At 38.0% G+C, this 10958-nt stretch overlaps 1 protein-coding gene across 3 annotated transcripts in view; it reads right to left on the reverse strand.

The window, feature by feature from the left end:
- Positions 1–10958, reverse strand: part of SEC24D (SEC24 homolog D, COPII coat complex component) — a 111722-nt gene that overhangs the window by 13084 nt on the left and 87680 nt on the right. For all 3 annotated transcript variants that reach the window (XM_023220037.1, XM_023220039.2, XM_023220038.3), the window contains exons 14-19: positions 9670–9786; positions 8373–8543; positions 5327–5423; positions 5052–5197; positions 3532–3670; positions 2651–2769 (exon numbers count right to left, since the gene is read on the reverse strand). In XM_023220037.1, the coding sequence (XP_023075805.1) occupies positions 2651–2769; positions 3532–3670; positions 5052–5197; positions 5327–5423; positions 8373–8543; positions 9670–9786 (789 nt within the window). The remainder of the gene's footprint in view (positions 1–2650; positions 2770–3531; positions 3671–5051; positions 5198–5326; positions 5424–8372; positions 8544–9669; positions 9787–10958) is intronic.

The raw sequence follows: 10958 nt of genomic DNA on the forward strand, positions 1-10958 counted from the left end.
AGCTATTAGATTTACTAAAAAGAATCTACATTGCTTATGTAAGCCTTATAAGCCTTAAAGTTTGCTCTTTTTTGTTTGTTTTTTAAAGATACAGGGTCTCACTTTGTCATCCAGGCTAGAGTATGGTGGCACAATCATACCTTGCTGCATCCTCGAGCTCCTGGGCTCCAGGGATCCTCTTGCCTCAGCCTCCTGAGTGGCTGGGATTATAGGCATGTACCACTACACCTGGATAAGTTTTTATTTTTAGTAGAGGTGGAGGTTTTGATATGTTGCCCAGGCTAGCCTTCAACTGCTGGCCTCAAGCAATCCTCCTGTCTTGGCCTCCCAAAGTGCTGGGATTACAGGTGTGAGCCACTGCACCCCACCTAATTTATCTTGTTTCTAGTTTCTAGTTATATGTCTTTTTTTTTTTTTTTTTTTTTTTTTGCCCAGGCTGGAGTGGAGTGGCATGATCTCGGCTCACTGCAATGTCCGCCTCCTGGGTTCAAGCTATTCTCCTGCCACAGTCTCCTGAGTAGCTGGGATTAGAGGTCCGCGCCACCATGCCCAGCTAATTTTTTGTAGTTTTAGTAGATGCGGGGTTTCACCATGTTGCCCAGGCGGGTCTTCAACTCCTGACCTCAAGTGATCCACCTGCCTTGGCCTCTCAAAGCGTTGGGATTACAGTCATCAGCCACCATGCCCAGCCATATGTCTTAACCCAGCATCTATCATATGATCCTCAGAGTGACAGTTTCCTTAGATTTTGTACCCTAATTGCCTTCTCTTGCTGCAGCCTAGTTTTGGCTCCAGCAATTCAGTAAAAGTAGTTCTACTGAGGTCCAGTATCACATAATCCAAATAGCTCCTTGATGGTCTTGCTTGGGTCAAGGAAACTTTGGGCTCTATGGTAAAATATTGGAATTCCTTTAGGAATCTCTCCATCTTCATAGATACTATTTTTCACAAGTGAACTGTAGGAAAGTACTAAGTTTACAGTTAGATTTTCTGAACAGAACATTAAGTCCAACTATTCTATGTTTTCAGACAATACTGTTTTAGAATCTCCACATTTTCTAGACTTCATGATGGTTAATCATAAGGTACTTAAGTTACATTATTTTTTAAAAACATACCATTGGTTGAAAGGCACACTTGAAAAGTGCTAATGGAAATACCTTATTATAAGAAAAGGAATAATCTCTATCAACTTATTCAGAGAAAATTTAACATCATAATGTTTTTACTCCAGAAATAATTTAATTTTGCAAACAGGTTATCCAGTGGTAGAGACAATGCTTTTAACTTTTAAACCAGAATAAAATGACAGGTTTTATTTTCTTCCATAAATAGGCAATAAGTTTGTTTTTAACTTAAGGTCTTTGAATCCAGTTGTTTCAAAGTTAACAAATGAATGTCCAGAGAGGACACTAACTATATCTGCACTGCTTCAACTAATGCTTCTGAAGGGTGAGATACTCCAGAAACAGAATCATGTTTCCATAGCTCTAAGACAAACAGTAAAATGAGGTCAATGTTTACAGTGCTCATGATTGGACTACCTTCTGGCTAGACTCCAGGTGTACCTGGTGGGTTTTGTGTAACTTGAACAAGCATGCTATGAAATAGTACTGATACCTGAGTTGACTAAAATGGCAAATCTTCGGAACAATAAAGAAGACTGAATACTCATATAGATTCAGGAGTTGCTTATATGATTATCAACACAGGAGATAAAAGAATGGATGACTAATTTAATCACTTTGGACAGCGTGGAAAGGAACTTTTATGACAAGTCCATCTGGTAAATGTGTTTGTTTTGTTTTCCTTCTTTGCCCAGATTGCGCATTTGGGCCCAAAATTTATCTGTATTCTTTTCTGCTAAGGATTTACTTTTAGGTGGGGCTTCCGATGTCCTCTCAGCACTCACTTTTGACAATGAATGAACTAGAAAATTTTCCCATCTGTTGCTGTTTTAGTTGAAAGTCTATATTCACATATTTGATACACAGCTATAAAAATGCCATCTAACTTTTATTGACATAGAGAAGAATGTGAACGAGAGAGCAAATGCAAAAACTAATGTGGACTTGAGGTTCTGCTTTTCCTTTTATAGGAGAGAGACTAAATGAGGTTTATTCAAAGAATCTTCTAAAATTTCAAATTACTAAATGATGGAGTCAATTCTTTGAAAACTCTTCACACCTATTAATAACTTTTAAATGTAAAGAATTCCAGTATTTATATTTATAAATTATATTTGTTTATAAAATATGTTATTACTGCCATCAGCTCATGTCAACTTTGTCAATATGCCTAAAATACATTTAAGCATACACATCTTATAACAAAATATCCATCTCTGGATACAAAAGAGAATCCTGTTTATATTAGGACACTTCTTACATATAACATTCTTTTGTTTATACATACCACAGTAACTGTCAACTAAATATTTACATCCATTTTTTTTGTTCAAATTTTTAAATGTTGGCTATAAAAAAAAAAACCCACAGCCCCCCAAATTGCATTCTTAATCTTCTCAGCTACACGGTTTACTATAACAGCATCGAAGTGCCTGCAGCATCATAAGCCTTCAATAACTACGTGCTGAAGAAATGAGTAGTCGTTTGTAACACTTTAACAGCTATGTACAATAGGTGCTCACCTGGCTTGCTGCAGAAGGACTCGCACAGTTCTTCCGGTAACATGCCAACATATGGGCAGTCTGATTAACTAGAATTTCCCGGATGACCTTCAAAGGCTGGTGGAGAACTGCTTTAAAAGCTATGTGCACAAAACAATGAAAAGGACATGAGTTTTAGCTCAGACACTGATCTCTTCAAATAATCAAATAAAAAAGAACAAGTTGCTATTATCTTCAGACCACCCAGCAAGAATAATAGCATTTAAATCTGTTCAAGTCATTTGCTAATGGTCTCCTCTTGACTAAATATGATGATCTAACTAATGGAGAACACTGGTCTACCTACAGCAAAAGGTTATATTGGCCAGATTTATCTTCAGAATATTAGAATTGTACACACAGAAAAAAAAAAGACAGGCCAGTTAGTCGTTTTTTGATGTCCTGAATTCTTACAGGCTGGATTGCCATGTTTTCCAAACCTTAGTGTATAATTTCTCAAGGAAAGCCAAAGAAAATTCCACCTTGGGCCCATTCTATTTCATAGTTATCATGGTATGGATAAGCAAGTTGAGTCTAACATTAGAGATGGTCTCCGTCCATTAACCCAATGTGTCAGACGGCATGATCACATACCATAAGGGTCTAAGCATAATATTCCTAAATTTCAACTCAGACTACCACTCTACGAGTTAAGTAAGTCTGTATAGCCTGGCCCTGAACTGAGTTATCTCACTTATTAATTTAGAGTTAGGAATGCTGACTATTCTCTCTCAACCTTTGCTCTTATTAGTTCTGAATTTACCCACCAAAAGTTTGCAAAACTACAGTGCTTTTCAGCTACTGACATATCTTGACTGATTTACTAAGCAAGGTCTACTGAACCTCAGGATTGGCAATGTTACCTGACTTGGCAAAGAAGTTGATAAGAGCATCTGTCTCACAGCTCTTATAAAGATCAGCTAGCTGGGAGCTGCAGTTTAAGCCAAGATTGTGAATCCGAAGTCTTCTTTGACCACTGATTGTTGTGTAAAGCACAGCACACTGTAGAAGCAACATTGAGGTCACATGTTTTTCTGATTAACATATCCACCCAAGCTAGCTTGATCTTATTTGCATTTACAAAACACTGTGTACAGATAGATAAAAGACCTCTAACTATTTTTCCACAGTTTTTTTTTCTATTATTGATAAAGAATGAACAACAGGAAGTATGGGAGAATAATGATCCATTCATTTGCTGGATTTCAATGTAGCACTTCACTGGTTTAAATTGTTGAGTGATTCACATGTAAATATCTATTCACATTTCTACAACTAGTCTGCATTTTTCATAGCTCATGTTTTATTACCAGAGATCCAGGTCCCGAAACAATACCTCCAGGTGCTCAGAGCCCTACTCAAGGCTCAGTGTCTTAAAAACATACAACTAGCTTTCCCGATGGACTTAGATCTTATACTGACGATATACATTTGAAGAATGCATAGACAGAAGCACTTCCCCAAATATCTGTGATTAAAAAATACTTTAATTAAAAGTTCTTCCTCAACCTAATGCCAGCCTCTCTTCATCCTTTAAAGATGATGCTAATGTTTGAAAACTATGACCATGTATATCTCATGGTCATAGTTTTTCTTGTTTTAATTCAAAGTCTCCATGGCTTCTAGTTAGTTTCACTTTAAACAAAGCCAAATCCTATTCCACTTGCTTATAATATGACAATGTGCTTAACATGGTATTATGGGCTGAACTGTGGCTCCTCAAATGTCCTAACCCCCTAGTATCTAAGTATTTGGAGATGAGGTCTTTAAAGTAGTAAATTAATTAAAACGAGTTCATTAGAGTGCACCTTAATTCATTATGACTGGTGTCCTCAAAGAGGAAAAACTTTGGATATAGACATGTAACAGAAGGAAGATGATGTGAAGACACAGGGAGAAGAAAACCATCTACAAACCAAGGACAGGGGCCTGGAACAGATCCTTCCCTCTAGGCCCTCAGAAACCTTGATCTTGGAATTCCAGCCTCCAGAACTGTGAGAAAATAAATCTCTGTTGTTTACGCTGCTCACTCTATAGAAGCCCTAGCAAATTAATATACATATGGTAGACGTAAATAGGTGCTGAAGGCTAACAGAAATGAATCCTGTTGGAAGTCAGTTTGCTAACGCCTGTGATACTTACCACAAGTTTGCTGGACTTGCATGCAATGACACATAATTGTCACTTCATGTAAGTAGCAAATATGAATGAGTACGGAGAATCCTCACAACTGAGTGCTTTAATCTACTGACTTTTGACTTTGGAGAAAGACAGCTGAGTTTTTTATGAAGAGACTAACACATTTGATGGTATTTCAGTCTCCCCACTGATCACTGTCGGCAACAAACTAAAAAACGAAAGATGGGAATAAACTCTCAGTTACCTGGATTAAGGCTCCAGTGTCTTCACTGAGTTTGTCATCGTGCTTGAACTCCACGGTCACTGCCTTGTCACAATCGATGGCAGCCATTTCTACATCGGTGGTGTTGTTCATCAAGATTCCACCAAAGAAATCAGTGGCTCTGAAACCTAAAATGGGAAAAAGGGAAATTTTGTTTCTCTTTATTTTACTGTTATTTTCTTTGTTGGCCTGTTATTAATTTGAAAAAGAAACAATTATACAAGAGAGACTTGAAGAATTGTATAAATGATAATTACCTGTGCTGGTACGAACCCTCATAATAGCATCAAAGCCTATTTTCTTTTCAATATCATTTCTGAGGTCGTTCAAAAATTGTTGTCTGTCCAAGTGCATCTAAAAAATAAAGTCTGATCAATGTCCACCAGATGGCAGTAAAATACTTAAAATAGCAGTTCTCATTTTAATCCTGAGTTAAAATAAGTATTTTTAAAATCCTCATTTGGCATATTTTTGTATATATCTTATGCTTCTTTGGTTAAAGAAAATACAGCATCTTTGGAGAGTGTTTCTTGACTTTTGAAACTACAATCTCATCTATTATTTTCTTTCATTTTAACATCTGGATAAGAAAATCGGTTATTAATTGCAAATGGGAAAATTAAGAGAGCATAAGTGATCCACTCAGTGGCTTAGGGTTAGAGACAAGGTTAAGATCCAATGTATAATACTCGTTTAATGAGGCTAGGGAAAGGCCTTGCAATTGGGGCTTTTTAAAACTCTGACCACATTCAGAGCTTTGTGAACCTATGTCAGGAAAAGTAGAAACCCTTTCTGCTAGCCCTCTTAACTACTCTACAATCACCATATTTCTGAAAACTGTCCACATTTCACAACTAAGCAACATTTATATAATATGCACATGTGCACAATACTCAGCTCAGAGGTCACCCAAGAGAGTAAACAAATTAGCTGAGCTTCTAAAGCTTCTCATCTGACCTTGTCAGTGAAGCTCTTTAGGAAATTCTCACTACTATTTGACACTGACACATGCATCTCATCCCTTCCCCCTAGTCCCAAACACGAAGGGAATGAAGGAGGAAAGGAAAGAGGGAGATTACAGACACAATCTTTATAATAATCCCTGTAGTTGCTCACATACAACTGGGTGCTGCCTGCACAGTTCTTGATCATCATTTTTATCTTATAATGTTACTGAATGAAAAAGACTATTAAAGTTTGTGTTGTTGAAGATGAGAAAGAAATACTATGGTAGGATTCAGTTTTGCAACACTTGGAGTAAATACAAACAACTGAATAGCAGCATAGGCAACATTAATACTCTTTTATTATAAAACATTTTACTGCCTGTTTACATCTTATAGGCTTTTCCTCTGCTGGATTATAACATTTCTTTTTTAGTAACATTGAAGGAATCAGTAATAATTATGAATACATTGAGGTACAAGTAAATATTCCTTATTATATCAGAAACTACATGGAGTTGGCACATAACTCAAAAACTTAAAGAAATAGGGGGAAAAAAAAAAGTAATAAGCCTGGATGATTACACTGCAGAGCACCCCCTGCCTACACATCACTTGGTAGGCTGCTCTTTGAAGCCAAGTCACTGCCAGGTAGATAATCATACCAGTACAAAGCAAACGACCTAGCAAGAACCCCAGTACAATTCACATATGCCAGGAATGGAAGATGATCAAGTCCTTTTTGGAAAAGTGGGAAGAAAAAGCTATGAAATTTATCCCCCTTGCTGGAAAAGGAGCTAAAATTGATCAGCATGATAGGCTTCATGTACCTCAATAGCCAGAATGTGGGTAGAATGAGTGAGGGTTAGAATTCTGTATGATTATTAAGAGTTTATTTTCTAGAGTGTGCCTGAAAAAACATACTTTTATCCAAAAGTCTTAGAAAGAGTTGTAAAAGCTTTTTCAATTTCATTTCATTTATAATCTTTGGTCTTATCAAGTCCCTTAGTTTATAATATAAATATGTAACTAGTCTCTATTAATAATTTTATTGATGATTAATAAAAATAGATGACTAACATTTGTCATTTATGTTGGAGAACACACCTTCCCAGTCCATGCCTCCATGTCTGCCCAGCCACACACATTAGAGGCATACCCCTGACCCCTTCTCCTTAGGTGAGGGGGAGTGATTCATCTGATTAATAAGTTTGGGAAAAGGAAATGAGTGAGCACAGCTGAGCCTCTTCTGGGTCCTCTTCATAGGAAGGCAGTTTGCCTGCAGGAGGCACATATTTTCTGTCCCTCAATACAGTATGTTTTCAAGGCACACAGATCCACAGGAGAAACTCAAATTGTGCCCACTGTGTGCCTGGGTGTATAAGTTTGTCAAATTCAGGGGTGAATCAGCAAGCCCACTTGCCTGCAGACTCAGGTCCATTATAGTGCTGACATTTTGATTGTCTATTGAATTTCTCTCTCAATTCAGGCTTGGAAAAGAGAACTGTAAAGAACTGATCCCTAAAATCCCAATAATTTAAAACAAATATGCAGTCACTTTTAAAAATATTATCTTAAGTATATTTTACATAAAATATATTTTCCCCATTATGAAAGCTCATATTGATATTTAATTCTGAGGATGAATGAGCTCATTCTATCATCAAACACTTAGTAAGTATGGAATTGCTGAACCATAAATATATATGGTTCATATATATATATACACACACACACGCGCGCGCGCACAGTCGTCTCTCGTTATCTGTGGGGGACTGGTTCCAGAACCTCCCACAGATACCAAAATCTACCAGATGCTTAAGTCCCTGACATAAAATGGCATATTTGCATATAACCTACACACACTTTACATATCCCTTAAATCACCTCTAGATTAGTTATTTTTAAATTTTTTGTAGAGACAGGGTCTTGCTATATATATAGCCCAAGCTGATTTTGAACTCCTGGCCTCACGTGATCTTCCCACCTCAACCTCTCAAAGCACTGGGATTACAGGCATTGGGCCACTGCGCTCAGTTTGCATTACTTATAATACCCAAAACAATGTGAATGTTATGTAAATAATTGTTATACTACAGGGGATAATGACAAGAAAAAAGTCTGTACCTATTCCGTATGATGCAATATTTTGTTCTGAGTATTTTTGATCCGAGGTTGGTTGAAGCCAAGACACAGAACTCTCCTGATAAGAAGGACCAACACTATACCTTGTTTTCCATCTGCTCTTGAATTTATATGTGTCATCTACCAGGGAACACAGCTTTTTAAATCCATAATCTAAACAACTAAAATTAAAATGGGAGTATAAGACCAAGGTGAACAAATTGCTGGCCTTTACCTGGAAATTGTTATATTTATAAAGGGTTCCTCCAGTGAGCTGAGGAACCAGCCCCAGTGAGGCCACATCCACATACTGACTAGGAAAGAGGAAGAGTGTCACAGAGCAGCCGTGAGCCACGCAGTCCTTGGCCAATGAGTCATAGACATTTGTTTGGGGCTGGAAAAGTATCTGGAAAAAAGATGCAAAAAATAAATAAATAAATAAAAATAAAAATTACAAAATGTTTTTGGTTTAAATTTTAAATTTCTATTGAATTCTTATTGAATTTTCAAAATGGAGAAATAGACATTTTCCCATTAAGTGAACTGGGCTGAAGAAACACACTGTGGTCACCATCAGTGCAGTGGCCACCTTCTGAGCACCCAGTCTGTGCCAGGTCCATGCTGTGTGAAATAATTGTGTGTTCAATTTTATTTGATACTCCATCAATCCTAATGGAGCTGATACTGCAGCCCTTACTTTACAGACTTAGATGAGGCAACTTGTGTGTAGTCATGCAAGCACTAGCTGGGTCCCTAGATCCATAGCCTTATCCTTCCCACAGACGTTCCCCTACACTGTCAGAGGTTTTAGGTGAAGGCATATTTTGAGATCCCCACACCTGTGCTTCATGCCTCAGGCCCCTGCCTCCAAAGGGTATTGTCAGATGGTACAGTCTAGATTCTTCTTCCACCCTTTATCTTCAATCTGCTGTTTCCCCCACTTCCTCCATTTCTATAATAGTCTCATCATTCAGTCTCTCTTACGCTGATTATCCATGAAAAAGTCTGGGACCCTTTATTTTTTTAGATGGAGTCTCACTCTGTCACCCAGGCTAGGAGTGCAGTGGCACGATCTTGGCTCACTGCAACCTCCACTTCATGGGTTCAAGGGATTCTCCTGCCTCAGCCTCCCAAGTAGCTGCGATTACAGGCACTCGCCACCATGCCAGGCTAATTTTTTGTATTTTTAGTAGAGACGGGATTTCACCATGTTGGCCAGGATGGTCTCGAACTCCTGACCTCGTAATCCACTCGCCTTGGCCTCCCAAAGTGCTGGGATTACAGGCATGAGCCATCGTGCCCGGCCTGGGGCATTATTTTAATTTACATATTTCAGACATTGGTTTTTCTAGGAATATAAAATATTTTAAGTTGTTTGTAATCCAAAATATTTCTATAATATACAATGCCCTGGACTTAATTTATGAGATTTAGTTTCTCCCCTTTTTTCTTACATGAAGAACACATTGCCTCTTTAACTCCTCTTAATAACTGACATATGGATACTCAAAGAGCAACTGTTTACAAAGTACCTTCTCTTTGTCTGTATTAACCAGTTTTTTGTCATCTCTGTTTTTGAGCTTCCCTGGTGCTTCAGCAGTTGGCAAGGAAGAATGGAAGATGAACAGCTTCCCAGGACAGTCTGCTGCCTAAAAAAAAAACCCAAAAACCCACAGAAAATGCCTTGAGTAGGAACATTTTAAGAGAATCAGAAAATAAAATATAAGTTATTTCTATGAGCTAAGCACTATATTCATTTAATTTAACCCTCATAATAACCTTTGTGTCCTTGGGCAGGTACTATTCTATTTTATAGATTAGAAAACTGAAGCTGAGAGAGGACAAGCCAAAAGTCATAAAATTTGTAAATGAAAGAGAGCCAACATTTAAAGATAGGTCTGTGTATCATGACGCTTTAAGAAAACTATTAAAATGATGTGTTACAATGAAATACTTTCTTATTGAATCTACAGTATAGTCTTTCAGGACCAGGTAAATCCCATAATGTAAAGTAGATGGTAGAAATCCCAGGATGATGATGCAAGAGAAGCTCTTATTTCAAATCTTCAGTAAACACGGATTAAAGCTACAGTGGAATTTTGAGGAAGAATGCATGAGAACGTAGTGGTGGTGTGGCAACAGTAGACACCAGGAACCAGCTACGAGGCAGGATGCCAAAAGGAAAAGTGTGGGATCAAGATTATATACCTGCAGTCTCTGGGAAGCAACAAAAAGAAGAGTCAAGCTCCACGACAGTCAAGTCAGCATTAAGAATCAAGATTTAAAATCTTATTTAAGGAGCTAAGAAGTAACCTACTAAGCAAAATTTCCTGGAATTAAGTATGATTCAATATATTGTCCTTCCAACCCCTGCCTTTCACCAAACCACACTGCACACTGCTCCAGAGTACTGCCTCTGAAGTGAAGACAATGGCTCTGATCAGATATGTGGCTTTTATCCTTACGAATCCTGAAGAGCTGAGCACAGTAGCTCATGCTTATAATCCCAACACCTTGGGAGGTCAATGCTGAAGGAATGCTTGAACCCAGGAGTTTGAGCCCAGCCCAGGCAACATAGTGAGACTCTCGTCTCTACAAAAATAAAAAGATTAGCTGAGCATGGTGGTGCATTCTTGTAGTCTCAGCTACTCAGGAGGCTGAGGTGAGAAGATTGCTTAAGCCTAGGAGTTTGAGGCTGCAGTAAGCTATGATCGTGCCACTGCACTCCAGCCTAGGTGACAGAGCAACATCCTGTCTCAAACAAAGGAAGGAAAGAAGGAAGGAAGGAAGGAAGGAAGGAAGGAAGGAAGGAAGGAAGGAA

This window comes from Piliocolobus tephrosceles, chromosome 3, assembly GCF_002776525.5.
Source record: "Piliocolobus tephrosceles isolate RC106 chromosome 3, ASM277652v3, whole genome shotgun sequence".
NCBI classification, from domain to species: domain Eukaryota; kingdom Metazoa; phylum Chordata; class Mammalia; order Primates; family Cercopithecidae; genus Piliocolobus; species Piliocolobus tephrosceles.